At 38.2% G+C, this 12,047-nt stretch overlaps 1 protein-coding gene across 12 annotated transcripts in view; it reads left to right on the top strand.

Annotated features, from left to right (window-relative positions):
* The window catches only part of THOC2 (THO complex subunit 2), a 132,424-nt gene that overhangs the window by 78,551 nt on the left and 41,826 nt on the right, over positions 1–12,047 (top strand). For all 12 annotated transcript variants that reach the window (XR_013412544.1, XM_015128126.3, XM_077987565.1 and 9 more), the window contains exons 13-15: positions 7,314–7,355; positions 7,789–7,919; positions 8,022–8,123. Coding sequence is in view for 11 of the 12 variants with exons in the window: in XM_015128126.3 (XP_014983612.1) it covers positions 7,314–7,355; positions 7,789–7,919; positions 8,022–8,123 (275 nt within the window). In the remaining variant the exon portion in view is untranslated. The remainder of the gene's footprint in view (positions 1–7,313; positions 7,356–7,788; positions 7,920–8,021; positions 8,124–12,047) is intronic.

Below are 12,047 nucleotides of genomic sequence, written 5' to 3'. Positions count from 1 at the left end.
TTTTTTTGGTTGGTAGGTTATTAATTACTGCCTCTATTTCAGAACTTGTTATTGGTCTATTCAGGGATTCTACTTCTTCCTGGTTTAGTCTTGGGAGGGCACATGTATCCAGGAATTTATCTATTTCTTCTAGATTTTCTAGTTTATTTGCGTAGAGGTGTTTATAGTATTCTCTGATGGTAGTTTGTATTTCTGTGGGATCAGTGGTGATATCCCATTTATAATTTTTTATTGTGTCTATTTGATTCTTTTCTCTTTTCTTTTTCTTTTTTTAGAGTTTTAATCTGCACTTTTATTTTGAGTGAGGTTGAGCATCCTTTTATATGTTTAATAGCCATTTGAATTTTTTTTTTTTTTTTTTTTTTTTTTGTGAACTGCCTGGTTGCATCATCTGCCCACAATTCTTTTTTTTTTTTTTTTTTTTTTAAATACTTTAAGTTCTAGGGTACATGTGCATAATGTGCAGGTTTGTTACATATGTATACTTGTGCCATGTTGGTGTGCTGCACCCATCAACTCGTCAGCACCCATCAACTCGTCATTTACATCAGGTATAACTCCCAATGCAATCTCTCCCCTCTCCCCCCTCCCCCCTCCCCACTGGCCATCAGAGAAATGCAAATCAAAACCATAATGAGATACCATCTCACACCAGTTAGAATGGCGATCATTAAAAAGTCAGGAAACAACAGGTGCTGGAGAGGATGTGGAGAAATAGGAACACTTTTACACTGTTGGTGGGATTGTAAACTAGTTCAACCATTATGGAAAACAGTATGGCGATTCCTCAAGGATCTAGAACTAGATATACCATATGACCCAGCCATCCCATTACTGGGTATATACCCAAAGGATTATAAATCATGCTGCTCTAAAGACACATGCACACGTATGTTGATTGCGGCACTATTCACAATAGCAAAGACTTGGAATCAACCCAAATGTCCATCAGTGACAGACTGGATTAAGAAAATGTGGCACATATACACCATGGAATACTATGCAGCCATAAAAAAGGATGAGTTTGTGTCCTTTGTAGGGACATGGATGCAGCTGGAAACCATCATTCTTAGCAAACTATCACAAGAACAGAAAACCAAACACCGCATGTTCTCACTCATAGGTGGGAACTGAACAATGAGATCACTTGGACTCGGGAAGGGGAACATCACACACCGGGGTCTTTTCTTCTTTATTAATCGGGCTAGCAGTCTTATTTTGTTAATCTTTTCAAAAAACCAGCTCCTGGATTCAGTGATATTTTGAAGGGTTTTTTTGGTGTCTCTATCTCCTTCAGTTCTGCTCTAATCTTAGTTATTTCTTGTCTTCTGCTAGGTTTTGAATTTGTTTGCACTTGCTTCTCTAGTTCTTTTAATTGTGATGTTAGGATATCGATTTTAGATCTTTTCCACATTCTCCTGTGGGCATTTGGTGCTATAAATTTCTCTCTAAACACTGCCTTAGCTGCGTCCCAGAGATTCTGGTACGTTGTCTCTTTGTTCTCATTGGTTTCAAATAGCTTATTTATTTCTGCATTAATTTCATTATTTACCCAGTAGTCATTCAGGGGCAGGTTGTTCAGTTTCCGTGTAGTTGTGTGGTTTTGAGTGAGTTTCTTAATCCCGAGTTCTAATTTGATTGCACTGTGGTCTGAGAGACTGTTATAATTTCCATTCTTTTGCATTTCCTGAGGAGTCTTTTACGTCCAATTATGTGGTCAATTTTATAATAAGTGTGATGTGATGCTGAGAAGAATGTATATTCTGTTGATTTGAGGTGGAGAGTTCTGTAGATGTCTATTAAGTCTGCTTTGTTCAGAGCTGAGTTAAAGCCCTGAATGTCTTAGTTAATTTTCTGTGTCGTTGATCTGTCTAGTATTGACAGTGGGATGTTAAAGTCTCCCACTATTATTGTGTGGGGGCCTAAGTCTCTTTGTAGGTCTCTAAGAACTTGCTTTATGAATCTGGGTGCTTCTGTATTGGGTGCATATATATTGAGGATAGTTAGCTCTTCCTGTTGCATTGATCCCTTTACCATTATGTAATGCCCCTCTTTGTCTTTTTTGATCTTTGTTGTTTTAACGTCTGTTTTATCAAAGACTAGGATTGCAACCCCTGCTTTTTTTGCTTTCCATTTGCTTGGTGAATCTTTCTCCATCCCTTTATTTTGAGCCTATGTGTGTCTTTGCACGTGAGATGGGTCTCCCGAATACAACACACTGATGGGTCTTGACTCTATCCAATTTGCTAGTCTGTGTCTTTTAATTTAGGGGCATTTAGCCCATTTACATTTAAGGTTCATATTGTTATGTGTGAATTTGATCCTGTCATTATGATGCTAGCTGGTTATTTTGCCTGTTAGTTGATGCAGTTTCTTCACAGTGTCGATGGTGTTTACAATTTGGTAGGTTTTTGCAGTAGCTGTAACCAGTCTTTCCTTTCCATATTTAGTGCTTCCTTCAAGAGCTCTTATAAGGCAGGCCTGGTAGTGACAAAATCTCTCAGCATTTGCTTGTCTGTAAAGGATTTTACTTCTCCTTCGCTTATGAAACTTAGTTTGGCTGGATATGACCTTCTGGGTTGAAAATTCTTTTCTTTAAGAATGTTGATTATTAGACCCCACTCTCTTCTGGCTTGTAAGGTTTCTGCTGAGAGATCTGCTGTTAGTCTGATGGGCTTCCCTTTGTGGGTAACCTGACCTTTCTCTCTGGCTGCCCTTAACATTTTTTTCTTTGTTTTGACCTTGATGAATCTGATGATTATGTGTCTTGGGGTTGCTCTTCTCGAGGAGTATCTTTGTGGTGGTCTCTGTATTTCCTGAATTTGAATGTTGGCCTGTCTTGCTAGATTGGTGAAGTTTTCCTGGATAATACTCTGAAGAGTGTTTTCCAACTTGGTTCCATTCTCCCTGTGACTTTCAGGTACACGAATCAAACGTAGGTTTGGTCTTTTCACATAGTCCCATGTTTGTTGGAGGCTTTGTTTGTTCTTTTTCATTTTTTTTTCTCTAATCTTGTCTTCACGCTTTGTTTCATTAACTTGAGCTTCAGTCTCTCATATCCTTTCTTCTGCTTGATCGATTCGGCTATAGATACTTGTGTATGCTTCAGGAAGTTCTCATGCTGTGTCTTTCAGCTCCATGAGGTCATTTTTGTTCTCTTAACTGGTTATTCTAGTTAGCAATTCTCTAATCTTTTTTCAAGGTTCTTAGCTTCCTTGCATTGGGTTAGAACATGTTCCTTTAGCTTGGAGGAGTTTCTTATTACCCACCTTCTGAAGCCTACTTCTGTCAGTTCCTCAAACTCATTCTCTGTCCAGTTTTGTTCCCTTGTTGTTGAGGAGTTGTGATCCTTTGGAGGAGAAGAGGCATTCTGGTTTTTGGAATTTTCAGCCTTTTTGTGCTGTTTTTTCCTCATCTTCGTGGATTTATCTACCTTTGGTCTTTGATGTTGGTGACATTCGGGTGGAGTTTTTGTGTGAACGTCCTATTTGTTGGTGTTGACTCTATTATTTTCTGTTTGTTACTTTTCCTTCTAATAGGCCTCTCTGCTGCAGGTCTGCTGGAGTTTGCTGGAGGTCCACTTCAGACCCTGTTTGCCTGGGTAGCTCCAGCGGAGGCTACAGAACAGCAAAGATTGCTGTCTTTTCCTTCTTCTGGAAGCTTCATCCTGGAGGGGCACCTGCCAAATGCCAGCCAGAGCTCTCCTGTATGATGTCTGTCGACCCCTGCTGGGAAGTGTCTCTTGGTCCAGAGGCACAGGGGTCAATCACCCACTTGAGGAGGCAGTCTCTCTCTTAGCAGAGCATGAGCGCTGTCCTGAGAGATCCGCTGTCCCCTTCAGAGCTAGCAGGCAGGAACATTTAAGTCTGCTGAAGCTGTGCCCACAGCCACCTCTTCCCCCAGCTGCTCTGTCCCAGGAAGATGGAAGTTTTATTTATAAGCCCCTGACTGGGGCTGCTGCCTTTCTTTCAGAGATGCCCTGCCCAGAGAGGAGGAATTTAGAGAGACAGTCAGGCTACACCAGCTTTGGGACGCTGCAGTGGGCTCTGCTCACTTTGAACTTCCCATTGGCTTTGTTTACACTGTGAGGGGAAAACCACCTACTCAAGCCTCTGTCCCGGCTTGACTTAAGACTGCTGTGCTGGCAGTGAGAATGTCAAGCCAGTGGATCTTAGCTTGCTGGGCTCCGTGGGGGTGGGATTCACTGAGCTAGACCACTTGGCTCTGTGGCTTCAGCCCCCTTTCCAGGGGAGTGGATGGTTCTGTCTCGCTGGTGTTCCAGGAACTACTGGGGTGTGAAAGAAGACTCCTGCAGCTAGCTCAGTGTCTGCCCAAACGGCCATCCAATTTTGTGCTTGAAACCCAGGACCCTGGTGGTGTAGGCACAGAGGGAGTCTCCTGGTCTGCGGATTGTGAAGACTGTGGGAAAAGCTTATCTGGGCCAGAATCTACCATTCCTCACGGCACAGTCCTTCATGGCTTCCCTTGGCTAGGGGAGGGAGTTCTCCGACCCCTTGCACTTCCTGGGTGAGGCGATGCCCCACCCTGCTTTGGCTCACCCTCCGTGGACTGCACCCACTGTTTAACCAGTCCCACTGAGATGAGCTGGGTACCTCAGTTGGAAATGCAGAAATAATTCACCTTCTTGCTGGGAGCTGCAGACTGGAGCTGTTTCTATTTGGCCACCTTGCCAGCCACCGAAGCCATGATTTCTGAGAGTTCATAGAAATTAGGCTGATGAAATTTAAATAATTTGCCAGGTCTCAACAATTGATACAGCTTTTTTTTAAACTTCCCCTTTGATCTTCATAGATCTGCAGGTTTTATTTTCCATTTTCAAAACCTTTTTTTTTTTTTTTTTTTTTTTTTTTGAGACGGAGTCTTGCTCTGTTGCTCTTAGGCTGGAGTGCAGTGGCGTGATCTAGGCTCACTGTAACCACCACCTCCCGGGTTCAAGCAATTCTCCTGCCTCAGTTTCCCGAGTAACTGGGACTATAGGCATGTGCCACCATGCCTGGCTAGTTTTTTGTATTTTTAGGAGAGATGGGGTTTCACCATATTGGTCAGGTTGGTCTCTAACTCCTGACCTCATGATCTGTCTGCCTCGGCTTCCCAAAGTGCTTGGATTACAGGCATCAGCCACCATGCCTGGCCCAAGTATAGTTTTTGATCTTCAAGAGGTGCCAGTACTCTGTCCTGTTCATATTTGAATTCCCAATGCCTGGAATTTAGTCAGTAAATGAATGAATGAATGCATGAATGCATGTCTCTTGTTCTCCCTCCCTGTTTCTGTCTCCCTCCCATCTAGCTGGCATTCAATAAAACTTATAGTGTTGTGTGAGAATCTTACAGTTGCTTTGAATTAAAAAGCAAATTAAACTAAGAGAAAAAGTATCAAGGGAGTAGAATGTATTTTCCTACCAAACAAGAAAATTCCTTTTATTTGCATGTACTTCTTGATTTAATTTTGTACATTCTTGCTATAATTCGACTTTGATAGGAAGGTCTTTTACTGCTCTTCTAGTTGGTTTTATTTTGCTTCCTATATTTCTTTCCCCTTTTCAAATTTTCCTGCTTATGAAATCTAGAGAATTGATGCTTGAAATTGATATGAAATCTAGAGAATAGATGCTTGAAACTCATAAGAGTCACCTAGAAAGGGAATTAGGACAACTTAGTAAATAAAATGTTTTATTTCTGTGGGAAAAAAACTGTGTGTTGCTTTATTAGGTTTGTTTAAATTATAGTATACCAGGAAAGGAGGAGCTTAACTGTCTTTATCCCCGACATAATATACCATAAACCTAGTTTTTCCAATTACAGGATACCTGTATTTTTGTTTCCCAATGTACATCCTATATGCCACCAGAATTATGTGTGTGCCACCTCACCACCCCCAAACCAAACCAAACCATCTGGCTTTTTTCTGCCAGGCCACTCCTCTGTAACCCAGTTCCTCTTTGCTTACCAGGATATATGTTGACTTAATAAATTATTTCTGTGAAAGGAACCATACCTTTTTAACCTGCCAATTAAAAACAAATTGAGTGTATGTATTTTCCCATAAAGGTAACATGGCAGGCCCTGAATTAGTGTTATGTGAAAATGTAGCATAACGGTTAGACTTTTCCTGTGGTAACATCCATTACTGAAGTGTGAAAATGTATGCATACACAAAACACCCTTATCTACCAAGAAAATAAGAAGCTTATTATCCGCATATTAGCTTTTCCCTCTTTCTCACTTGATATTGAGCTAAATTCTTGTCAGAAATCTAGATTGTCACTGGTTGTCAGTACTTTAGTTGTCTTTTTGTCTTCTACAGACTCCACCCGCTGTCTCTGTTTACATTCACACAAATATCATTCACTGTTTAATTTTGAATTAATAGACATCCTTGTCAAACATCACTTTAGGGGCTCATCTGCAAATCTACAAATTGTTTATATAATACAGACCCAGGATTTTTCATTCAGTCTGTACAGTTTAAGCAATGGTTTTGTCTTTGTTAGTAATGTTATTGGTATTTTGGGCTTATCTTTCAGTGAGGACTTTGGGAGTGGTGAATTAAAAGATAGTTTTAAATTTCTTTGTGTTTAATTTGGCTTTGTTTTTGCTTTTTGTTGCTTTAGTGTTTGATTATACTAATTCCGTAGAAGAAAAACTATAATCTCTGGATGGAAAAATGCAAATGTATTATAATGAAATTATTGTACTGGCCACAATTTTTTTTTTCTTTTTTTTTGCTCTTGTCGCCCAGGCTGGTGTGCAATGGCACAATCTTGGCTCACTGCAACCTATGCCTCCTGGGTTCAAGCGGTTCTTCTGCCTAAGCCTCCCGAGTAGCTGAGGTTACAGGTGCGCGCCACTATGCCTGGTTAATTTTTGTATTTTCAGTAGAGACGGGGTTTCGCCATGTTGGACAGGCTGGTCTCAAACGCCTGACCTCAGGGGATCTGCCCACGTCGGCCTCCCAAAGTCCTGGGATTACAGGCATGAGGCACCATGCCCAGCCCTCACTACATTTTTATAATAAATACTTTGATCAATTTTAGGATGCGTTGGTTTGATAGGTTGAGAAAAGAATTGGTTTATAAAAATTGACACTTAAAATTCATGGATATCAAGTATGACTTAGAGGTTAGAAACATAGATAAAATTTAAAAAGGTTAACAGGCTATATTTAAAATCTACATATTTGTAAAAAGTAAGAATCATGTGCAAGTTAAAGTTTTTTTCAAATTAGAACCTAAATTATGACACCATAATCTTAGCCATTTTGTATTTTATTAGTTTCTTTTTTTAAATTATAGTTTCAGTCTGATGGAAGCAAACAAGAAGATAAAGAAAAAACGGTAAGAGACTAGAAAAATCCAATAATGTGTCTAATGTTTGTCTTGGTACAGTATACTACTAATTTTACTGTGAACAAGCTTTAATCATCTGTATGAGTAATTGTTTTATAATGTAGATGCTGATTATAGTTTTTGGCAGCTTATGCAAAGTTATCTTTTAAGATTAACATTTTTTCCCCTGAGGATTAATATGTTGAAAAACGAAGAGAGATAAAAGTTCCTCATTCCTTTGCTACCCCTTTCCTTTCCTCACCCCATTTTATGTCTTAGATGGAGAAACATAAATAAGCATTGTGAAAAAGGTGGGTGAGGAATGGGATATTGTGTGTTATGAGATTAAGAAACAGTAATTTTCCCAAGGCTGTCATAAATTTATTGTTGATTATATTAATATAGACCTCTTACCGAAATAACTTTTCCTTCTTTCTTTTAGGAAGTTATCCTTAGCTGTTTGCTTAGCATTACTGACCAGGTACTACTTCCATCTCTTTCTTTGATGGACTGCAATGCTTGTATGTCTGAGGAACTATGGGGAATGTTTAAAACATTTCCATATCAGCATAGGTAAATACATATTATTTTCATGTTTTTAACTATTAGTAATTCTAGTATATTAACCTCTAAGTGTTTAACTTTTCCTAATTCTTCATCTCATCGTTTTTTAAGATACCGTCTGTATGGCCAGTGGAAGAATGAAACTTATAACAGTCACCCACTTTTAGTAAAAGTTAAAGCTCAAACAATAGACAGAGCCAAATATATCATGAAGTAAGTTTTAATTTATTTTTCATATTAATCTAAATTATATCTGGAGCTCATTTATTTTCTTTCAGGTAGCTTGTCTGAGCCTCAGTTTTGAGAAAGCCTATGTGTTGTGAATGGTATAGCTGATTTATATACTACAGATGGAATGACTATTAACTGTGGTTTTAGCTCATTTTGACTACCAAGTTAATGTTTTCATAGTTGTCCTGTTTACATATGGATAAAAATCTAATGAAAATCCTCTTTAATACATGCATCATGTTATTGGATGAGGGTTTTGTTTTCTTCTTTTTAAGGACAGCCTGCTGTGGCCTTTGCTCACCTTTAGTGATTTGTGCAAGGTAGTAAAAGTTCTAGCAGTTTCCTCTGCTGAAAGTTGCCATAATAAATTTTTTTAATCTGTTAGGAAGAACTAATGAAATTATCCAGAACTATCTCTGCAGGGAGTCAACTTTTGAGAAATTTCTTTTTAAAAAAAATTTGTACACTTTTATTTTCATATCATTAAAAACATAAGAGTGATGTTCTACTTCCCAGTAGATTATTTGAAGTTTAATTATGAAAATCATATACTTCAGATTTGTATTAGTTTAGATACTTAATTACATTGCTGTATTGCAAGTGTTTTCAATGAGGCTATTGTCAGTTGTCATTCCTTTTTTAAATTCATGTGGTATGGTATTCTAATTAAAAGTAGTTCGTTCTCAGTTTATTGAGATTTAACAGTGTGTAATATCTGTTAAATGTTGTCTTTGCCCAGTGATACTGTTTCTGGTCACAGTCTACTGGGAAAACAGGTGTGTGCATGATCACAATCTATTTTTTTTTCCCTGTGAGCCTATGAATTATATTGAAACAACCTAGTTTAATAGGTTATACATGTTATACAGCATGAATAAAGTGCTATGGGAGGATAGATGAGAGTAAATGATTTCACTTGGGGGAGTTTTGCTTGGCAGGAGACGATATTAGATCTGAAAGAGTTTCTGGACTTAAGAGTTCTCCAGGTACAGTTTCTAGCTTAACAACATCAGCTAATATTTAGGGGAGCTCTTACTATATGTGCCAGACATTGAACTAAGTGCTCTGCATGGATTGTTTAATAATACATTAAGCATTATTAAATACCTTAAATTCATCCGCTGTCTCTGCCACCACTCCCTTAGTTCTTTTATCTGGCGTATTACAGTGATTTGTATATTCTCTTACTTAAAAATCCTTTGGTGACTGACTTTACCTGAAGGTATATGTTAGGCTCTATGGCATGGTGATATAAATAAGAGGTCCTCCCTGGTTTGTCCCTCCCTGCATACAACCTCCTTTCCTGCCAATTCTACTTCCAGATGTGCTGAGCCTACTAATGTTTCCCTAAATGTACCACTCTCTCCTTAGCTTCTCTTCCCCTGTATATACTTTTTGTTTCCTCTGTTGGTACAGATTTTCCCTTACCTTCCTTTCCCCCTTTCCATCTGGTGACCTCATTCTTGGAGAGTGAGCTCCAGTGTTACTTCCAGTGAAGGCTTCCCTAGCATAAACTGCCAAGCACAATCGATCTTTATTTCCACTGCTATTTTTTATGCATATAATGTTATCATACCTCTAGGTACATTGATATGATTGTTTTTCTGTTTTTAATTATCTAATGTTTTGAATAGTTTATATGTTTACATGGGTTAAGTTTCAGTAAATATAAAAGGTATACATACAGCAAAAAGTCTCACCCCATCCTCCATCTACTCAGTTCTTCCCCCCAAGGAAAATAAAGTAACCACTGTTTAGTCTCTTATTTATCCTTCCATATATTCTTATGTATATGCAAGTCAGTACGAATATATTTTCCCCCTTATTATTATTATTATATTAATATTGTTTTTTCTTTGTAAAAATGGGACCTCACTATGTTGCCCAGGCTGGTCTTGAACTCCTGGCCTCAAGTGATCCTCCCACCTTGACCTCTTAGTCTTAGTGCTGGAGTTACAGACGTAAGCCACCACACCCCAGCCACCTTTTAGATTATCAATAGCATATAAGTACTATTCTGTTGATTGCTCTTTTTAAGAATATTGAAATTTAATAAATGATTTTAAATCTGTCTCCCTCACTGGACCAGGCTTGAGAGCAGGAACTGTTATTCTGTTATTCATCCTTTTTTTTTTTTTTGGGAGATGGAGTTTTGCACTGTCGCCCACGCTGGAGTGCTGCAGTGGCACGATCTTGGCTCACTGCAACCTCTGCCTCCTGGGTTCAAGCTATTCTCCTGCCTCAGCCTCCCAAATAGTTGGGATTATAGGCGCCCACCACTACGTCCAGCTAATTTTTTGTATTTTTAGTAGAGACGGGGTTTCACCATGTTGGCCAGGCTGGTCTCAAACTTCTAACCTTGTGATTCACCCACCTCGGCCTCCCAAAGTGGTGGGATTACAGGTGTGAGCCACTGCACCCGGCCTCATCCTTATATTTCTACGCTTGACCTTAGCCAAAAGGCTGAGAGACACAATCTTCCTTGTTTTTCTAATGCTTAGTACTTTGACTGTCATCGTAGGTATTAATATGAATGAATAAAAATATAATTTACTACAGAATAATATGTGCAGAATTTTTAATATACTTGGATTTTTGTTATATTCATAAGCTAAAACTATTTTACCAGGCTTAAACAATATGATTTTGTTACTGTTTGAAGTTTTTACATTAAGCATATAATGTATTAATTTATTACTTGTAGAATTTAATGAGTTTTGAATACTATTTAAAACATGAGCTTGCTATAGGGCATTTAATAATTCTTTCTACAAATGTTTGTTGTGTTCCATATGCTAGACACTGGTGGTTTGAGGGGAAGACAAAGACAAGAAAATATTTCTTTAATTTTTGTTTGTTTGTCCCTCCAGGGTGATGGAGGCAGAAGGGAATGGAATAAAAAACAGAGAGAGGAGGGGTTGACCTTGGCAAATAAAGGGAGGCACCTGAAATATTGGGGTTAGAAATAGGGACAGGTAGTGGTAAGTTGGAAATTTGAACAAAATACTGTATAGCTAACTGTTAAAACTAATGGTCTCTCTTTTCTATGAAACAAAAACTGGGATATGGAGAATTGGAAAGGGCAGCAGTTGATGATGAAATAATTTTGATTGATGGGGCCAGTTTTGTCATGAGAAATTAATTATAGCAAGTTTGTCACTTGGATAATGGTCACATCTCCTGAATTATAAACTGAATTCATAATTTACTTCATTATATTTTCATCCTAGAAAGCTTCCTTCCTGTCACTTGTAGCCTTTTCAAGTCTCTAGATTTATTATGTAATAATCTCAGCAGAGACATTTAAGATTCTGTATAATAATTGTTTTGAACTCTAAGAATTAATAAATATAAATTTGAAGAATGCTGGTAAAAGGATGATGAGCAAAGGAAGAAATAGGAAGGAAAGGAGTAGAATTTAGTTTCAAAACATTGTTTACCTTGAATATGAAAAGCAGATAACTTTACATATTGAGGAGTGCAGCATTACCTATTGCTGTGTTAGAGTCACTGAGCCAGATGGCATGAGGCATTTCATTGCTTGACACCAAATTTGATATCTTAATCCCTAAACTGATAAATGAGTCCTCCTAAATCTGAAATAATTTTGATTCTTTGTAAGAAGAGTTTTGCGTACTTGCAGAGTACATTAAGAGTTTTACTGATTATCAGACTATTACTATGAAGTGGAAATGTGTATTTTATAAATGTTAAGCATTTAATATAAAATCTCAATACCCTCTGGGAGAATCCCTAACCAAAATAGCCCAAATCCTGCCATAAAGGATGTGATGAATGTGGTTGTTTGCATTAATCCGTTTTCGATATTTGGGGAATAATTGCTTTTTCCCCCACGATGATGTAACAAAGCTATCAACATTACAAGGAATGTTACTTAAGATGATC

Source organism: Macaca mulatta, chromosome X, assembly GCF_049350105.2.
Source record: "Macaca mulatta isolate MMU2019108-1 chromosome X, T2T-MMU8v2.0, whole genome shotgun sequence".
In the NCBI taxonomy this organism is placed as follows: Eukaryota; Metazoa; Chordata; class Mammalia; order Primates; family Cercopithecidae; genus Macaca; species Macaca mulatta.
Note: the sequence above shows the minus strand (reverse complement) of the source record. Positions and strands in the feature narration are given on the sequence as shown.